Source organism: Styela clava, chromosome 3 (genome assembly GCF_964204865.1).
Source record: "Styela clava chromosome 3, kaStyClav1.hap1.2, whole genome shotgun sequence".
In the NCBI taxonomy this organism is placed as follows: domain Eukaryota; kingdom Metazoa; phylum Chordata; class Ascidiacea; order Stolidobranchia; family Styelidae; genus Styela; species Styela clava.
The window spans coordinates 14,299,474-14,319,793 of record NC_135252.1 but is presented as its reverse complement, the minus strand read 5'-3'; the positions used below and the strand labels follow the sequence as shown (position 1 = coordinate 14,319,793).

Sequence of the window (20,320 nt, the reverse complement as noted above, 5' to 3'; positions counted from 1 at the left end):
TTGATATTAGCTGCAACTAATCGTAAACAAACAAGAAAGGAATGGTAAATATGTACAATAAAGATATCGTGCATAACGACCATGATCAAAGTATTTTATGCCATGTTTGTTGTTACTGCAAGATAGTCTCAGGAATACAGTATTGAGAAATAGCATCAAGATTTATGTAATTATAAGTCGGTCCGTATTGAGATCATAAAGATTTGTCACCGTGATTATGGTCTAATCTAAGTCTTTTATGTTTCAGATATTTAGAAATCCAAACTTTTCTGGTCATTTCATTCCAAAGAATTACAATATCTGACCGTAAGAGATCAGTGTGGCTATGGAACTAAGCTTTTCTGCATTAGTGTTCACGGTTGTGCTGGCTTGGATAATAATAAAGACTATTTTATTTGCCAAAAACTTCGTTACAAAATGGAAAATTTACGCAAAAATTCCTGGTCCACCAACATCGTATCCACCTGTTGGACACATCCAGCTCTTGAATTTCTACCCTGATAATGTATACGCAAGCACAGTAAAGATAATCAAAGACTACATAGTACCCCGCAAAAGCAATGTAGGATGTATATGGTGGGGACCAATGCCTGTTGTGTTAATCACGGGACCAGAAGCAGCAGAAGAGATTTTGAAAAGTTCTGAACACTTGGACAAATCGTATTTCTACAAATTTTTCCATGACTGGCTTGGAACGGGATTATTAACAGCAACAGGCGAAAAATGGAAATCTAGAAGGAAATTACTTACACCTGCGTTCCACTTCGAGTATTGAATTTACATTTATTGTTATATGTTATGGTAAAATCAAATATTATGGGAGCATAAAAATGTCATGTAATTTTATCTTGAATTTTTGCCATTAGAGATGTATAGTTTACAGAAGGAATTTGGCCAGTGTGGCGTTGAAAAATGTTGATCAAATTATAGAAATTTAAGCATATAAGTGTCTACAGAATTAAAATCAACTGGTGCTTCTAAAATAGTATCAGCAGTTTGATTTCATAAATCCTTCATGAAGATTGATATCGGCGTATCAGAAAAAAGAATCAGATAATCTCAATAACATTTTTCTATTCAGTCGTACTAATAAACTGAACAGGCATTATAGCTTTTAATCAATTTAAAAATCTGGCCATCAATATTTAGTGCTTACTTAGTTTAAGTTCAAAACTGTCTTTACCTATTCCGCTTTTTTTAGTATTTTGAAAGACTTTTTGCCAAGTATGAATGATAAGTGCGCGATATTCACGGAAAGATTACAAAAACTTGCAAATTCGGACACATATTTTGAACTATTGGAACATGTTGGTCTATGTGCTTTGGACATCATATGTGAAACAGCAATGGGAGAAAATGTAAATGCTCAAGTTGACGAGGGATCAGAATACGTTACGTCAATACACAGGTTAATAAATTCAATTGATAACCTAATTTTATCTATTTTATATTTAATCGTTCCTGTGTCATGCATTTTTTTTTCTGTATCTCATTCATGCATCTCAATCGTGTCGTAACTAAGAAAAATATTCCATGGGTATAAGCATTCAAAGGAAAACGTTTGGAGATTTGAAACCTATTACTTCAAGAATTGTCAGTGATAAAATTGTACAAACTCACGGGAATTTAAATTAAAGTTATGAGTGTTTAATGTACATAGATATACAGTTTAATATATTTTTTAATCCTAAATCAGAATTACTAGTTTGCTAATGGAACGATTCAAATATCCATGGATGTGGCCCGATGTAACTTACAATTTAACAAAAATGGGAAAAGAATACAGGAAGGTGCTGAACGTTATTCACACATTCACAAAATCAGTAATCAAAGATCGTATGTCGAAATTCGACAAGGAAGACGATACTAGGAACCATAGACGTCGTGCATTCTTAGATTTGTTAATCAAAGTTTCAGAAGGAGGAAAACACCTTTCTATAGAAGACATTCGAGAGGAAGTTGATACATTCATGTTTGGAGGTAACAAATCTTCCAATTATTGGACACTATTGATCGTTTTGTTGAATTGTTGATGTTACTGACAGTTGGGGTTACGTGAAATTCTAGAAGGTTACTACATTCAATTATTTCGAAAATTTCTTTGAGCTCTATGCAAAGGGTTTTTCACTCCGACTCCTATTTTGTGATGACGTCATTAAAATTAAAAATTGCGCACCTGGTGTCGGTTCTGCGGCCGCATTACAGCGATCTCTTGGTCAGCAAAATCAGAAGCTTTTGAATGAGGAGGACTATCGGTACTGGCACTGTGAAAAATTTGATACTACTTCGTTTTGGCTTTCGTTTCGATATATTTGAGAATGTCTTATCTATCTCTACAATTTAATCTAATAAACTTGGCCGTTCTTAAATTACCTTAATCCTCTCAAAATTTCAACAATTTTACAAAACGTGTTGGTTACCGTATATTTTAATAAAATTGTTCCTAGTCGTAATACAATTTTTTGAACAGATTCGAAATATGACCAAAAGCAAAATTCTTTTCTTAAAAACACCATTTGTTCTCGTTATAGGTCATGACACGTCGTCTGCAGGAATGACATGGACTCTTTATCTTATTGGTAAGATGATATTTTTCAAATGTGTAATGTAGGCTATACTAAAACATATTTTTTTCTTATTCTAAACAGCCTAGAAATATGTGATGTATTGATAATATGATAATAATAATGATAACTGTAACACGTTGCCAAACTTGGTGTCTCGATACAACGCGTCTAAGTTCGTAATTTTCGATAAAAATGCTTTATTTGTAGTTTATAAATTGAATTAATTAGGTACTTATCCCGATGTTCAACGTCGAATTCAAGAGGAATTGGACAATATTTTTGTCGACGATATCAATCGCGAAATAACATTCGAAGATCTTCGGAAACTTCAATATCTAGAAATGGTCATCAAAGAATCTCATCGATTCCTTGCACCTGTCCCAATAGTCAGTAGAAATTCAGCTCACGATTGCAAGTAAGTATCACAATGAATGTCGATATTTGAAATACCATGAAAATTTTGCACTTTATATGACTGACGTGTAACTTAGAGTAATGCACAACAGCGTGTAGAACCAGCGTACTTGGTCCAACTGACCGTTCAACAAATAAAATCGAAGCTAAAAAAAAACGTGCTGAATTCAAACATTACAGCCCGAACTTTTTATCTGTTCTATGAGTTCAACACCAGTAGAAGCCACAAATAGATAAATCACCTGGCTATAACAGATATTTCACGAAGCTGTCTGTTATAACAAGACACCAGAAACAGTCAAAATAAATCTCCAATATTTATCAGATGAAACTTATTTGTTAGGAAATAAGTAAAAAATTTAAACAATAAAAGGGCCTGTGTTTGTTCAAACGATTATTTATCATCTATTCGCTAAGTCGAACAAATATCTCTAATTAGCTATAACCATAAGCATCGAATAGATTCGAAAATTCATATTACAAAAAATACAATATTTGTAGCAGTTGAGACTAGTTTAAAATATCATCTATAGTCGCGAAATTTTATATGGAACAGTTTAAGATTAGTTCCTATCGGTGACCCGACAAATGAAAATACACGTTTGAGTTTCTTTAGAGCTATCTATAATATTAAGTCTCAGAGAAGACTTTACGCAATAATCAAAACATATTTCAGGATTGATGGATATGACGTACCTAAAGGGACTTATTGCATGATCTTCATCCAATTTATCAACAACAATCCGGAATGTTGGACCAATCCAGAAAAGTGAGGATTATTTATTAATATTATTTCTTGTCATATATTGGCGCGATAATCAAGCAGTTTAACCATGGAATTAATTTTGTTGGCGTTTCAAGTTAAAGATCTTAGGTATGCTTATTATCTCACTCACACTGCCGTTGATTGGTATGTGTAATTCTGAACGAAGCATACGGCCTTTCCAAAATAGTAGCCAATGTGTACCGGTAGTTTTCCTTTTGAAGGAGTTTTGTTCGGAGTTTTACACAATAAAAAAAGATTATTCTACAGAGACTAATCTTAAAATTTACTATTGTGAGCTTGGATTAAATGGGAAATACACATTAACAAAATTATTATTCGATGGGAATAACAAGAATATCATTTTATTTTTAGGCTTTGTACATACGAATTTAAAAATTTAACTAATTAATATTTTTCATAGATTTGATCCAGAAAGATTTAAGACCGAGCAGTTTGAAGGTCGACATCCGTATTCTTATATTCCATTTTCCGCCGGCCCAAGAAATTGCATTGGTCAGAAGTTTGCTTTAATGGAAGAAAAAGTGGTACTTGCACACATTTTAAGGAAGTTTGACATTGAATCTCGTGACAAATTGGAAGATATGCGAAGAACCGGGAATTTAATTTTGAGACCTATGGATGGCGTTTATGTGAAACTGAAAAATAGAAAAAATATTGAATAAGTCTTTCGGTATGGTATAATCCACCCACAAACGTTTACAGGACTTTTTTTTTGCTGGAGAAAATTGCTAGCAACAGTTTCAAATTCGTCCCAACAAAAAAACACTACATGAATGACAAGTGAACAATGCGCAAATATATGAACACGAAAGCCAAAATGAAATATTTTCTCCACAATTTCGCCATCAATCATATGCTGGACGAAGCTGAAACTATGGACACACAGCTGAAGTACTTTACCTTTTACAGTCACTTGCCATGCCGTACCTACCTGCAGTGCGTCAGATCACCGGTATACCGAAAAACTTCAAGCTTGGTGGATTAAAAATCGTGTTTCCACTAATAAAAAAAGATTACAGCCAAATTTTGGATGATATATCAGACAATTTAGGAATAAATAAAACTAATAGGCTTCAAGCGACAACAACTTAATCACTGAAAATTGGTCCAGTGGTTCAAGAGAAAAGCGACTATTTCACCACAAAAAGAAGAAGAAATGAAATACCAACAAGATGATCAACAACAACATCGGTATTAAACGATCCATATGTACATTTCATGTCCAATAAACGACCTGACCGCAACAACTCATTCTCTTATACACCTTTTAGTGCAATTATGTATTAAAGAACTCACTTTTCTGACAATATAAATATTATTATTACATATACTGTCTTTCTAAGAGCCTATAAACATCGAAAAGCATAAAATCTATGTTATTTATAGCTTGAAAAACGTTTTGAAATTTTCTTTGCGAATTAATTTTAAACTTGTTGTTTGCTAAGCTGTTTTAAAATTTGACCGGATATTGAAGGCAATAAACATCAATTAGCAACCAATCTCAAAGATTGATACTGAATATTGCAAACTTTTTGTAATCTCTTATTTTATTAAAAACCTTCTTAAATGATCCAAGCAAATTTCAATTGAGTTGGTCTCAGCTTTTTTGACGCAGAAACAATTTAAATGTAGAGCGGCTAGGTCAGGATTTTCCAAACTGGGACGAATACACAGACAGTCCACTGCAATGTTAGAAGTCTGAAATATATACATTTAACGTATATCCACCGTTACATAGACATTCATAAACGAAATATAGTCGTAAGTTAACGCAATCTCGAATGGTAATTGTTACGAGATCTTAACAATGGGAGTGAAAAAGTTGTTGTATATGCAGACGATCGTTGCTTTCAGCGTATGTGAGGTTAACCTCTGTCACAGAGTTACATCGTCGGTAATAATTGATTGTATGCGTTAGCGGTGTAGTGAGACCATTCGAGAAAAACTCATTTAGACTGTTTTCTAGGCTTTTATTAACTTAAAGATTACCGGTATTACTATACTAAAACAAGAAAAAGAACAAGTTACAAGATGTAGCAACTTTGACGCACGCTAACCAAATAAAACCCAAGCTTTGCAACGCCGACTATTATTACATTTCAGATCGCTCGGCGATGGTGCCACGTTGGCCACATTAGATGGCGCTAATTCAATTTCATCACAAGCGGTATTGAGTTATCACCAGTCGAGAACTTGTACGAATTTGCCAAGGTCATTTGGGCCCCACTGCTGCCAGAAAAAGGCGTGAAACCCAGTTAGTTAATTGTGAGAGACTATCCAAGTATACACAATTAACTTAGTTCGTTGTTGTAGAATTGGGCCTACGAGTTTGCCTGTCACCAATGTTTCGGTCACATTATTGTCGTTTGTGTTGTTGTGTTCTAAATCCAAATGGAACATCATCCTTCCTCCTAGGTTACGCACATAAATTGATATAAAATCGGGATATGGGGATTTCCTGTTTGATGGTATAGGATGGGGGTCCGTAAAAAATTATATCCCAAAAAACTCTGGGCTAGGCCACTATAATCTCAACACAATGTCAAAATAAAAATATGCGCCTGGAGAACTTGCAACGACTTCCCAGTCAAACGGGGATGTAATAGCACAATAGCACAAGTACACAACGGAATATGTTTACTGACTTGATAGTTTTGCGATTGCCAAAAAGCAAACAACCGGATACTCCGAATACATCTGATATGGCGCCTCTGTTGGGTACTCGCTGCGGAAGTTACGGGTTGATGCAAGTGGTATGAGCAATGAAGAATACTGATGACGATTGGGACTAAATTTCTAAATTTAATGAGCAATTACACAAATTTTGCGGCATTCTCTCTGAGAGATTGTCTTTTTCTTATACAATACGATAAGTTGCTGGCACAGTCAAAAACAGCGCGCACACTCGTTCGTTTTGCTTCAATGCAGAACTGTCCATGTCATAGATAATAATGTATTGTTGCATATCTTTTACGTCTGTTCAGTCTGGTGTGTTATCAATGTATTTCATGTATTGTACATGAGAGCATCCCGTTGCGGTTACACATTATGGTTCAGGTTATTCGAGTACAATGAATCGAGATATTGGGGCTCGGCTGATAACTCTTTGAGACATAGGCGTTGATTATATAAAGCAGGGTTTGCAAGGTAGCTGTTGTCATAAACCATCGGACTTCATAATATTTTCTGCCAGTTCGTTTATCACCTAACCCTGCTTTTACATACCTTATATGAAAAGTTGCGTAAAAATTTCCGATCAGTGTTGAGTATTTTTACCAGAGACTAAGGTGTTCCTATATCAAGATTTTTTGAATCGAGCTAGCAGCGTATTGTGTTTGTTTGGTACGATCGTATTTCGATTGGAGCTTTTATCATCTTAGATTAGGGATGATGAAAATACTTCATGTATATATTATGATTCCGATATATCTATAAATTGCACTGAGGACGTTTGGGCCATAATTGGCGATATAAAAGTAATTGTACGTAATGTAGAGTGTATGAATATGAGTAGATGTATTCATCTGCCCTTACGAGCTGTGTCCAGATTAATGATTAACTTTGTTACAAGATTTTCTGCACAATGCTGGCCTAGTTTGCGTGGCTTATTGCACAATGAATGGGATGTTTCGAAGTCGTTGAACTCGAAAGTAAACACAACTATGTTTTATAATGCTGCGTCATCATGTGGGTAAAATGAGGATAAGACTTTTATCTTATACTCGAGAGCAATTCGGGTATTCTATTCACACGAATAGCTCAAGTTTTACGAACACGTTGCAGCGTACAGCTTAGGTCAGTGGTTCTTAAACTGGGGGGCGCGCCCCTTTTTCTCTCATGGGGGGGAGGCATATCATCGTTTTACAGCATATAATAAAAATATGAATTAGATATTAATTAGGATAAATTAAATCTGCTACTGCGCCGATAAAATAAAAGCACCATTAGTCCAAAACACCGCGGCATTCGTCGGACATAATAATATGTGGCAAAGTGCCCGATCACATTTTGTTTTGATTCGTATTCTTGCAAATTTTACCAATATGAGCTGTCCCTGCAACCCTTACTTCGCTCCATCGCAAGGCTACCACACGATTAAATTTTAAGATATCACCGTTAGAGAAATTCCTAAGTCTGCGATAATATCCCACGGAGTAAAATTTTTTAATTTTAGAACACTACAGATGTGCACAAGGAATTTATGAGAGTGATCTAAATAGAGATCTAAGAAAGTGTGTTTAATCTGTCGCGGTCCACCCAAAAACAAAATCATGGTGTTTTTCGTTTTATTTTTAGTATATTATAATGCCGCTTTTTCAATTAATAAATTTTTTGTTGCGGATTCACTTATTTATTCTATCTTTAGCAACTTGTCTCTGATGAATATATAATAGAAACTAACTCGTTCCTTCACATATGTCAAGGTTCCACGCGAGAACAAAAAAAGTAATTATCATCGTCTTCGCGGCACAAAAATATGTCCGAGGGAAATTTCTGATTTAGGGAGAATAAACACCGAAATAAAGATTTTTACGGCTTAAATAACACGTCACGCTGACGAAAACAATCGAGATTTTAAAAAAATGCAATCGCAAACGTCTTAGCAACTTTATTTTTCAGCGGTCAAGGGCCGGGGAAACGTCCACGTGCATAATAACTAATAAAAATGAACAACTTTACTTTATGCTAAAAATGTACATATATTCATTTGAACTTCTCCATTTTGTAAACTGTATTTTTGAACCTGGTGGTTGTCCGAGGGTATTGGTAGTGAATTTTGGAGACGTTAGGCAAGCCAAGAAGTCTGTAATTGTAATTGTTGTGTATTTTAAACAGACAATAAATAATTTTTGCACTGCTCAATATAGGGATAAAGTAAACAATTGATTGAAACTGTACGTGTCTTATGTAAACGTTTAAGCAGAAAATACATTAAAGCACAAAAAGCATACGTCTATTGCGTGTTTAGTTTTATCCAAAACTTTGTTTGACTTTACCAGGTATCGCAAACTGAGCGGAGAAAGGAGAATGTATGATGACCACTATTTGAGTATGGCTTTATACATACGACAGTGAATGGCGAAGTTGTATTCCGATGCGTTTTATGCCTAAAAAATCTGAGCAATGACGCTATGAGACCAACACTCTTACAACGCCATCTCAATATAAAGCAACATGCCCATCACAAAAGCATTTTTTCAAAGCAAAAAGTGGGGGGGGGCGCGAAGTTTGTAAAATATTCAAAGGGAGGCGCTGCTCAAAAAGTTTAAGAACCACTGGGCCTTAGGTGATGTTGTGCGTGGGGTTTGAAGAGAGTATTTATAACATGTGACGCCAACTTATTTACCCATTAAACAATCATGACTACTTACAATGAAGTATTCTGTAAAATTCCAAATATACTTTCTGGGTGTAGTGAATGATATATGCAAGATAGAGGTTATTTTGACATTATATACTGATCTTCGTAGTGAGTTATATTTATTTTGAAATGATTGAATTCTGGTAGACATTCTGATCCAGTTGACCAGATTGATGTCAACAATAAAATATTAGCATATTGCTAACATTTGATTTTTTATTTGGTAAAATAGGTTAAATATTATGGAACTCAGCTTTTCCGTATTCGCTGTAACAATTCTACTAGTTTGGTTAATATTACGATGGAGGAAAGCTGCAAAGAAATGGGCAATATACGCGAAAATTCCTGGTCCATCCCAACTAGCATACCCTCTGATCGGACATGCTAGGCTTCTGAACTCTTGTCCAGACAATACTTATGCAAGCCTCTTGAAAATAACTGAAGGAAATATTGAATGTCAAACCAGCAATATCGTATGTATATGGTGGGGACCTATGCCTGTTGTGCTAATCAAGGGACCAAAGGCAGCCGAAGAGATTTTACGAAGTTCTGAGCACTTGGACAAAACATATTTTTACCAATTTTTTCACAATTGGTTGGGAACTGGATTACTAACATCGACTGGCTCCAAGTGGAGGTCGAGAAGGAAGTTGCTCACTCCCACATTCCATTTTAGGTGGGTGTTAATATTTTTTTCGTGTAATCTAGTGTAATGAATTTGTAATAAAATAAAATAGAGTATGTTTCATGGAAAAAACATATAATTAAATGACAGTTGAAATATTACCAAAGATAGCTTGAAAAAATATTGTTATTATAACCATTGTAACTATGCAAGACTACCTACTCCCAATATGCATCAGCGCTGCTCGGTTGCGTCCGTGTGCGTATATTGTAAGTATATTGTATTAAGAATAAACCTGTCGTCAATATATGAGTAAGTTTTAAATTATGATATTTCCTTTTTTTTCTATTAAATTTGCTATTGTTAAAATGAAATCCCCATTTGGTAAATATTATACGATTCCCTTGCAAATTTTATATATGGAGATGATTTAAATTCAGCAAGTTTTGAAAATATTTTTAAAACAAAATACTGAAATTCAACAATGGTAATCGTCGGTCTTCAATAAAAAAAATTAAAAGAAATCTCTCAATTTAATATTTTGTTCTTGATTATTTATCTTTTGAATTGAATAAAATCGTACAACTTAATTTATTTATATTAAGCATTTTGAAAGACTTCCTGCCAATTATGAACGATAAAGCTGAAATATTTACTGAACGAATAGGTAAATTTGCCGGCACAAATAATCATTTTGAACTATTCAAGCCTGTTGGTTTATGTGCTTTGGACATTATATGTGAGACAGCGATGGGAGAAAATGTGAATGCCCAAGTGGACGAGGAATCAGAATATGTTACTTCAATATCCAGGTAACCGATATAATTTTGCCTTACTTCTTAAAAATTAACTAATTTGTAAGTATAAATTAGTAGCAATAGCACATCGGGGAAAATGCCACGTCATTATTGCGACTAATCAAATTTTAGATACAAAAATCAATAAACTAACGCCTCTTCGGACAATACAAATTGGTCAGTTTCAGGTTGTCATGAAAAACTCCAAAAATGCGAAGTCGAATATATCAGATATCAAAACGAATCACAAATGCATAACGGTTAGGTCCAAACGTGTGTCCAAATCATATAAACCACGTTTCGTGTTTTAATATATGTTTTTAGGGTCAGTCATTTGTTTTTCGATCGAATAAAACGTCCATGGATGTGGCCTGATGCATCGTACAATTTAACGGAAGATGGAAGAGAATGTAGCGAAAGGCTGGACCGTCTTCACAAGTTCACGGAATCTGTTATCCGAGATCGTATGAAACACAAGGAAAACGTGACGCAGAAGAATAGAAGACAAGCTTTTTTAGACTTGTTGATCAATGTTTCAGATGGAGGAAAACAACTCTCTATTAATGATATTCGAGAGGAAGTCGACACATTCATGTTTGAAGGTAACCACTGAGACCACAATCTTATATAACTTTTATTTACAATAAAATTCAGATTGAATTGGTATATATTCTAATCGTTAAAACTACATAGTATGCGTATAATTAGGGCGGTATCAGATCTCGCTTTACTATAAATAAAAAATTGATTATTCAGTAAATTATAATATATATTTTATTGTTATCAAGACTTTATATTGGTGAACAATTTTACCTTTAATATAAAACTTTCAGAGTAAACTGAATACAGAATCCGCACAAAGCGAAACGTTCAACTTAGACAGCTCCAGGGTGGTCAACCGTGGCGGTGATATATCTCCTACAACAACTTTTAATTAAATTTTAAAAGCTTTCTGGTTCATTTACGGCTTATTAAGGCCTATCTTTTTCATTTACTATAGGCCATGACACATCTTCTGCAGGAATGACATGGACCCTTTATCTTGTCGGTGAGTTCATTTTAGATTTCTCCTCGTTCAGCGTCGAGATTTGAATCAAATTTTCCAGTCATAGTCAGGAAGGAGTCGATTTAAAAAATAATGAGTCCGAACTTTATTATATTTTCTTGTACCTTAAACAAAATTTCTTAATTGCTGATAACTTGTTAATTTCAACCCATTGTTAAATTATTCGAAAATTAGGTTTACACCCCGATGTTCAACGACGTATCCAAGAGGAACTGGACGAGGTTTTCAACGACGACGAGAATCGCAATATAACGTTCGAGGATCTACGCAAACTTCAATATTTGGAAATGGTCATCAAAGAATCTCATCGGTTACTGCCACCTGTACCATTAGTTGGTAGAAATACAGCTCACGATTGCAAGTAATAACAGCATTTCTAGAATGTTTAATCGCCAAACTTCAGACATTCCGCCAGGCATTCAGCTTGTTAAACTGTTTTTTAGAAATATTTAATTATATTTTGACAAGATTATAATGTATTCTATGGGTGTGTGAGTTGCAGATCAGATAAGCACAATTAAGAAAAATTATTGCCATAGTCGTGTTCTTTCGTGTACTTTAAAAGAGCATCTTATGTTACAGATTGGATGGATATGAAATACCCAAAGAAACCACGTGTATACTCTTTATTCAGAAAATCAACAATAACCCAGAATACTGGACTGATCCAGAAAGGTGGCGCATTTTCCTATAGTCTACACATATCGATGTTTTAAAACTTCCCTGATTTCGTTCAAAAAAAAATCTCAGCTCATTAAAATTTGAAAGGGTCATCGAAAAGTGATAAACAACATTTTTTATTTTTAGTCTTTGAGGAAGCATGTACCATAATCACTGATACTATTAACAAGACAAAACCACATAAAAAAAGTTCCGTTTGAAATCATAGTAAGTCAACAAACTTAATCTAACCATCGATATGCATCCAGCTTTTGGGTAGTAGTGAGCAAAAACAGCTACTTACCGACCTTCACTTTAGGAAGCTTAAGGAAAATAATAAAATTTTCTATTGCTTACTCGATAGACGAGATATTTTGTATACTGTTTTTTTGTCGAATATCCGACGTAATGCAAAAATACATTTAGTATTTTTTGTTTCAGGTTCGACCCAGAAAGATTCAGTACCGACAATTGTGAAGGCCGACACCCATACTCTTACGTGCCCTTTTCTGCTGGACCGCGTAATTGCATCGGGCAGAAATTTGCTCTCATGGAAGAAAAAGTTGTTCTGGCACACACGTTGCGAAAATTTGAAGTGGAATCTCGAGATAAATTCGAAGATGTCGAAATGCTTGGTGATCTAATTATGAGACCTATGGATGGTGTTTACGTCAAACTGAAGAAAAGAAAAAATGCCACGTAAAGTGGAAGATGCAGTTATTGTAATATTTCTGTTTGGTAATTCGCTTTTAATAGAAATTGCTACATACAAAGTTTGTAAAACATGCAAATTTTCTTTCGCTTACTCGATAGACGAGATATTTTGTAATTTTTATCCTGCTCCATGATCTGTATATATATATATGCCCATTACATCTCTAACTCTAACTAAACTTTGATTTTCTCAGATGAGGATCTTTGAATAATATGTCTCTTAAGCTCTTACTGACTTCACTAAGTTTATTGTTAAGACAGTTTTCCTATATTAAGGGTTAATAATACAGATAATTTCTGTTGGGACTTGCACTCTAAACTAGACTCAGATAACGCACTCGTTAGTAGTTTTATCACTGGCTTTCACGATACGAAATCAAAATCATATCTTGAATACTGCACTCTGTTGTAGTGTGTATTATACAAAAAATCAATTGAAAGCGAAAATATTAGTCAGTATTAATATTTCAAAGAATTTTAGTAGAATTATTGGCGCTCCGTATGGAGTATGAACATAGCATGTGTACCAGGTTAGGGTTGTGCGTCATCTTGGTACAAATACTTCGGGAGCATCGAATGTTTTTGTAAAATACAGATACCTATTTTTATTGAACATATGATTCAATCGGCATACTTTAGACAGTGTCGTGTCATTTTTGGGGATCGTGAAAAAAGCTTCTGACCTGCCCCGTTAGGTATCTGTTCTTTTCAAACTACAACTCCACACTTTCCACCTGTTTCAATTTGCACACCCGAATGTTCTGAGCCTCCGCATGTACGGCGTTGTTTACCCTTTTTCAAAGAGCTAGCAATTAGGAAACAAGATGTTAATATCTGTTGAACTACCAACCTTTCATTCTCTAATTCTTTTGCATACGTATAATACATACGACTTCTAATGTACTGAACTGCTGATGTAAAAAAAATGTGAATGACATGCGTAATGCTAATAAAACTAAATAAGATGTTATAATAACGCTTCGTGTAATAAAAACTTCTAGTTTATTGTAAAAACCTCATTCGCTGTTAGATTAAGTTATATCTTTTTTGTCAAGTTGAACTAGCTCCATTGTTATAATTTATCCCGAACATGAAAATAAGGGGCCACAATACATAATTGAATTTATTTCCTAGAATATGAAGGAAAGAGGCACAAAGAATTATCACAAACAAAACCTTCTTTTGTAAAATGATAGGTCTTACTCTAAAAAACGTTTGTAGTGACCGCCTTTTCGGTAAGTGATAGAAAGGGCGTTTCATCGTGCTATTTGTACTGTCTCTAAATTTCTAATAAGCATGAGCGCGTACTGATTGAATGTAATTATAACATACATTTTTAGACACTACAACGTTGTGCTTCATTAAACCACAATCTCGGCATCACGCCTTCTTTGCTTCACAATGTCAAAATGTAAAATATTCCTTCTTTGTTATAATTATGTTTTATTTTATTAAGTTTTATATTTTAATTATGTTTTATCAACCAACAAGCCAATGTTAGAATACTCAGAAAATGTACTACAGCTACAGGACGCTGCGCACCGCTGGTTGTACTCTGCACATTTGTCGTCGTGAATGAGGTTGTTTCCAGCAACTCGTCCCTTAAAATGGGGTAAAGAACGTCGAGTGATCCATTGTTTGGTGCAGGAGTCAAACCTAGTAAATGACACATCAGTTCATAAACATGTATCGACTGAAATCCCGGTACAATGTAGTTTTTCTGAAAAAGAAATGTTTTCTGCAATAATTAAATTTTAGTTAAACAGAAATAAAAATTGTCATACTGATTAAACACAATTAAATGAAAATTTATAATTTTGGATTTTCCGCTCCTAATATACATTATAAAATAAGAATAAAATAACTTATAATAATGGCTACATCCTAAAATTTTTATTATTTCAATTTCTGAACTATATCGAATTTTAATTTTTTCTAAAATAAATTTTAGGGAAATAACAAATTATATCTTATAAATGCCGATGCCAATAATCCGATTACTGAAGTTTTCCCTCACTGAATATCTGAATTTCGGTAAAAAGTAATTGAAACAACAGAGCAATGATCAAACATATGGACACAAAGGCCAAGACGAAGTAGTATAGATCAAATCTTTTACATTACCCATACCGGTAGTCTACCTTGTCAAAAACACACGACTTGGCTGACCACGAGATTGCTGAAATGCAATCATTGAACAGTCACAAAGGCTCAAGTTTTAATTTTGATGACGTCACGGCACAAACTTTAAAATGAAAAACGAAACTCCCACAGAGTCCCCATTTTTAACTATATAAATTAATATAATTCTAGCAACTGCAAAAATTATTAACCGCTGTACATTCCGAAGGAATTGGTCTAGCAACAATAATAACTACAACAATAGTACCAAGAATACAATTCAACAAATCGATCCATAGGTCAATAAAAATTTGAGTTTGATTAATTCATTAATTTTTACCTTGAATGAAGGCCCAATAGCAAAAAATGAAGCTCTCATATCTGGCAATTTGCTATCATATCCATGTTCACCCTTGTTAATGTGGAATCCTGGAAAAACCTTAAGAAAAAATCGTTTGATTGTTGAAAACAACTTTTGAAAAACGTTTTTGAAAACTTGGTATTGTATTCAAATTTAAACCTAATAAATACGAATGAATGAATATTTTGTCGCTAGAAAACAAAAAATTTAGGATTGTTATAACACACACTTTGCTATACAAAGTAGTACTGTTGAATAGGAACTATTTCTGCTGAAGCTGTCTAATTTAGTTAACTTGTGGTATATGATATCTTGATGTTAAACGAAAACCTGATATTTTCTAAATTAGAGTATCTTGTATATTAGTATAATATAGAATAATAAAATTACTAACCCTATACATGGTGTAACCTAAATCCGCTGTGAGCACGATAGAAGTAATTCTGTCATTGTTGGAATAATGAAAATATTCAGGCAAATCTTCTTTATAGAATGTATTCAAACGAGGGTGTGCCCCTGAATCAGCATTATACCCATTAAATCAAACTATTTAATTGAATAAAAGCAGAAATAGTTCAGTTACACAAAAAATATAAAATTGGTCTATACGGATCCCCCGCAAATTGCCTTTAATTCTATATAACACTTCTTTGTGGCTGATTCTTTTTTACCGACGGGCACTATAGTTAGCATTTTTGTGATTGCCAAAAATCAGTAATCAGATAACAATATTTAGCATTGATGTGATAATTTATCAGATGCAGTGATGTAATGCACCTCTAAGTCAAAACGTTAACAAATACATTTGGATGGTAATATTTACCTGTAAGCTGGTTGTATACTTTTTCCCTTTCGTTTGGGTACGGTTCTACGAGTCCTAATGCCGCATACGGGAACATGAAAAATATGTCTGAGACGTTAACGTAGTTCACCAATGAAATGACGTCATTAAAGCTAACGTCGATATCAACTGTTGTCATGCCGTGATCACTGATAAAAATATTCGCATGTTTAGCACAGCCAATTTTGGGGTTTTAAGTTATGGAAATTTATTCTCACTTCATGATGGAACGAAGCTCAAACCAGTTTAAATTATAAGCAGTGACTGGCAACACAATCTGTTTTGAAAAGATTTTTTACAACTTAATATTCTGGTCGTAGATCAATGGTATTTTTCTGTATTTGATTTTCAATGTAATTTAATGAAAAAAATTAGAAGTCGCAGTGCGATTCGATAACTTAAATGCAATTGGTAGCGAAAACGCAGGCAAAGCTGTGACAACGTTTTTACAAATTATTAACTTTAAGATACGCGGAGGGACTACAAATATTTACCTTGCTATGATAATATTGAGCTCGTCAGTTAATCCAGCTTCCTGGACTTTACTAAGAAGATAGCCTATTGTACGGTTGATAAGTGGTAGGGTTGTAGATTCAATAATATCATCATCTGGGCCTTTGTCGTGACCATCTGAATCGGGCTATTGACAATAAACAAATCATTACTATTAGTCCTACCTTTGTAAAAAATGTATGAGTTTACCTGTTCAAAATATAGTGCAATAAAGTCAAAATTGTCTTCGACAAACCACGAAATGACGTCATCAATTCTCTCTTGCCAATCGGATTCTTCTTTTGAAGTGCGAGCAGTTTGTAAAATGGAACGAGTTGCTGTTCTTCCGCCGATGGTGGCATTGCTACCAGGGAACAAGTAACCTCCGCTTTTCAGGCCCTGGTGTATATGTAAATGTCTCGAATGTATAATTCTAATTTTCATACAATGCATCGCCTATTTTCCAAACTATCTGGCATTAACATATGCTGCAGAATATTGCATTTTACATTTGCTATATTTGAAAGTATTCTTTCCAGATTCAATTTAATATTTAGCTTCGGATAATAATATTATGATATTTTATCTTACCCTATCTGACCACGGAATAAACGTTTTTTTTTTGTAATACCCAATAATAGAAATGAAATAAAAAAAAAGTCTAAAACCTGTGAGCTGGCAGTTATCCATATAGGTTCGTCTCCATTATCCCACCATTCATTTATGGCGAGAGTTCTATAGAAATCTCCTGTTACGACTTCACTACTGTATCGGTCATAATATACATTGTGAACAACCCCATGACTCTCTACATAAAGACCTATTACAATAAAAAGAAAAGGTTTACACCAACAACGTGTGCAGTCGCTTTTCTGTAACTTTGTGCAGTCAGTCAATCAATAGTTAATTTTTCACATAGCCTATCGAAAATACAAAGTGTACGGACAGTGAGGTAAAATACAAGAAAAATGTATTTTATCGTGAAGGAAAACGCGATAAACCAGTAATGGTCATCCAACAGCGTCACCTATGAGGGAGTCTAACATTGAATCATAAAAAGATAAAAATAAAAAATAAAACAGTTAGACAGAGCGGTATTTCAGCAGTATCTTCAATCTATAAAATATTTATATTTTTGATATCTCTTATATATATATTTAGTACAATTCATTTGTTTAACGAATTGCAATTTCAAGATCGAATGTTTGAATCCAATAACGTGAACTACTTAATAAAGGGACCGATAGAGTGAAAATAAACTGTTAAATTACAAATGTACTAAGTCGTATTTATAATGAAATCACTTATTGCGCAGTCAAACCTGTAGCCAAAGTAGTATGAGACGGAGATGTTTGACTAGGAAAAGGTGGCTCCAAAAACTCAGCTTTTACTCCTTCCTCTCTCAAAATATTGAAACTTTCTAGATCTGGTCTTCGATCAACATAATCCCACCTGAAATAAGTTTTAACTTTTGCTTTCTAAGTTATAATAATTTAAAAATCATAACGAATTGAATACCACGTATATATATAACTGCATTTTCATCAGTCATGACAAATATGGAAATCAGGGTTAGATTGTTTTTCGTTTTTTTAGTGTTGAAAAAAAAAATTTTGAATAATGGCTAGTCAAAACTTGCCAAAAATGCAAATTATTAAAAATAACATTTTAATGAAGATAAAGTCGAAAGTATGGTCGTGTGAGTAAAGAAACGTATATTTTTTCACCAATCGAGCCCTTAATAAAAACGATCCTTTTTTAAAAACAAAATTATGAACAGATTTTAGTCAATTCGCTAAAATAGTACAGTCAATTTTACTTTATCCCAGTCATAATAGCATCAATGAGTTGGTAGGTATGTCGGTTTCTTAAACACAGTGACCAAACAACAACAAGAATTTAGCAAAACGTTCCAAGTGTACACTTTTTGTCCGATTGCGATTATATGGTGACCGTACATTTGAACCCACGTACATTTGAACCATTTGTATATCCGCGGCTTTAATCTATATGCGGGTGCTAAAACCCATGGGTTAGGGTTAGAATGGGTTCAAGTATCCGTAAAACAAAAACAATTCCATATGTGGGTGCAATTGTCGTGGGATCAAATGTACGTGGGTTCAAATGTAATGGAACCCGATTATATATATGAGCAGAATTTTAACCCAGTGATATAGAGTCAAACTGAAGAAAAGTCATTGGAGACAAACACAGGCAAACTGGATTCACAAACTAGAATTTGCAAAAACAAGTTTTGAAATTATCACTTATTAGGTATATAATTAATTATCGAAATTTTCGATCAGAAGCAAAATGCTTTGAATAATAAATAAACGCTAATTAACCTCAATCCATCAAAAGATATGAGCAGAAGTTTGTGATGATCTTCTAGTGAATATTGATACGTTGGGATAATCGCCATTGACAAACCCACCAGCAAAGTAAAGCAGTAATCACGATTGTTCATCTTCGATGATTGTTTGATTTATAATCAAATAAGATCATATGAACAAGTCTTACTGTATTTTAATAAATATTTTTAACAATTAGTAAGTTTTCTTTTTCAAACTTTTGTTTTGTCATAATATTTATATCATCGGTAAAGTAAGTGTCAGTTTGGGAAATCTAATTTGTTTATACCTACCGAAGTACTGCATATGGTTCTGAGACACAATTTGAGTTTTCATAATACATAATACTGACGCTGTCTACTTGTTTTTGCAGCTTTATTCTATATTTTGCGTTAATAACGGGGAAGGGAATCACTGGCTTTAGATATACCTACTATCGCGTATAAGAAAATTGTACTGCTCAAGCCTTGTGCTGTAATAACAATCCATGAACATTCTCGTTGCAACTGCAATAAAACGATTCAAAACAGTGTACAAACAGTGACAGAAGATTTCATCAGTATCAGTACAGTTCAAATTAGTACGCAATATGTGATTTAGTGCTTATAATACGTCATTATATATTTGAGCAAATATTAGACGTCGTTGCAAAAATGTATATAACAACAGTGTTCGTAAATTATCCGATCGCAAATAAATTAAAACATGTCAATATTGATTTATAACTAGGTGTGCCATTACGACATATACTGTCTACTCTAGGGTATTTGATTGGCTAACTTCTGCGTAGATATACAAAACTAATCTTATCATTCAATTTGTACTAATAAGAATATGATCTGATATTGCATTAAAGTTAAAGCAATAGGCTTCTTTGCAACATCGTGATATGATTCACTTTGAAAATAATAATGTTTTTCTGGAACAAATTAGTTGGGTATTTTTGTTCACGGATCATACATTTGTGCGAATAATTTACTCATAGAAATGAATCGTTGCATTTATTTCGTGATTCTAAGTTAAGTATTATTGGACAGTTCACAACTAGAACCATGTGCAAAAATGACTGGCATGGAGCATATGACTAAGTTTGAAGAAACAAAATATTCCAGTTCCACTCTTGTAACATCCGCGCTTAGTTTGGGTTCTATTGCAATTATAC

The 20,320-nt window shown here is 33.8% G+C and overlaps 2 protein-coding genes across 2 annotated transcripts; one reads left to right on the top strand and one right to left on the bottom strand.

Annotated features, from left to right (window-relative positions):
- Nucleotides 1-210: 210 nt before the first annotated feature.
- Nucleotides 211-13,931, top strand: LOC120342788 (uncharacterized). Its single transcript, XM_078110557.1, has 15 exons — nt 211-768; nt 1,202-1,408; nt 1,697-1,980; nt 2,532-2,579; nt 2,796-2,982; nt 3,658-3,750; nt 4,169-4,424; nt 4,880-4,959; nt 9,363-9,806; nt 10,361-10,567; nt 10,877-11,154; nt 11,553-11,600; nt 11,793-11,979; nt 12,201-12,293; nt 12,720-13,931. Exons 1-15 carry the CDS (start codon nt 326-328, stop codon nt 12,979-12,981), a joined length of 3,117 nt encoding a protein of 1,038 aa, XP_077966683.1. The 5' UTR covers nt 211-325; the 3' UTR covers nt 12,982-13,931.
- A 347-nt stretch (nt 13,932-14,278) lies between these two features.
- Nucleotides 14,279-19,479, bottom strand: LOC120342792 (ectonucleotide pyrophosphatase/phosphodiesterase family member 7-like). The gene is made up of 9 exons (XM_039411774.2): nt 19,153-19,479; nt 18,129-18,259; nt 17,476-17,627; nt 17,018-17,206; nt 16,810-16,955; nt 16,298-16,464; nt 15,869-15,990; nt 15,454-15,552; nt 14,279-14,712 (listed from the first exon to the last, which is right to left on the bottom strand). The coding sequence occupies exons 1-9, from the start codon at nt 19,272-19,274 to the stop codon at nt 14,458-14,460; spliced, it is 1,383 nt and encodes a 460-aa protein (XP_039267708.2). The 5' UTR covers nt 19,275-19,479; the 3' UTR covers nt 14,279-14,457.
- Nucleotides 19,480-20,320: the final 841 nt, after the last annotated feature.

What these genes read in the sequence shown, in the direction of transcription:
- LOC120342788 (XM_078110557.1), top strand. Translation starts at nt 326, where the DNA reads ATGGAACTAAGCTTTTCTGCATTAGTGTTCACGGTTGTGCTGGCTTGG. An exon ending in TGAAAAATAGAAAAAATATT is followed by an intron (nt 4,425 to 4,879) that starts GAATAAGTCTTT and finishes AAATTGGTCCAG; the next exon opens with TGGTTCAAGAGAAAAGCGAC. An exon ending in CGACACATTCATGTTTGAAG is followed by an intron (nt 11,155 to 11,552) that starts GTAACCACTGAG and finishes CATTTACTATAG; the next exon opens with GCCATGACACATCTTCTGCA.
- LOC120342792 (XM_039411774.2), bottom strand. Translation starts at nt 19,274, where the DNA reads ATGAACAATCGTGATTACTGCTTTACTTTGCTGGTGGGTTTGTCAATG. An exon ending in ATATCTTTTGATGGATTGAG is followed by an intron (nt 18,260 to 19,152) that starts GTTAATTAGCGT and finishes AACTTATTTCAG; the next exon opens with GTGGGATTATGTTGATCGAA. An exon ending in CTCAATATTATCATAGCAAG is followed by an intron (nt 16,465 to 16,809) that starts GTAAATATTTGT and finishes TATTTTTATCAG; the next exon opens with TGATCACGGCATGACAACAG.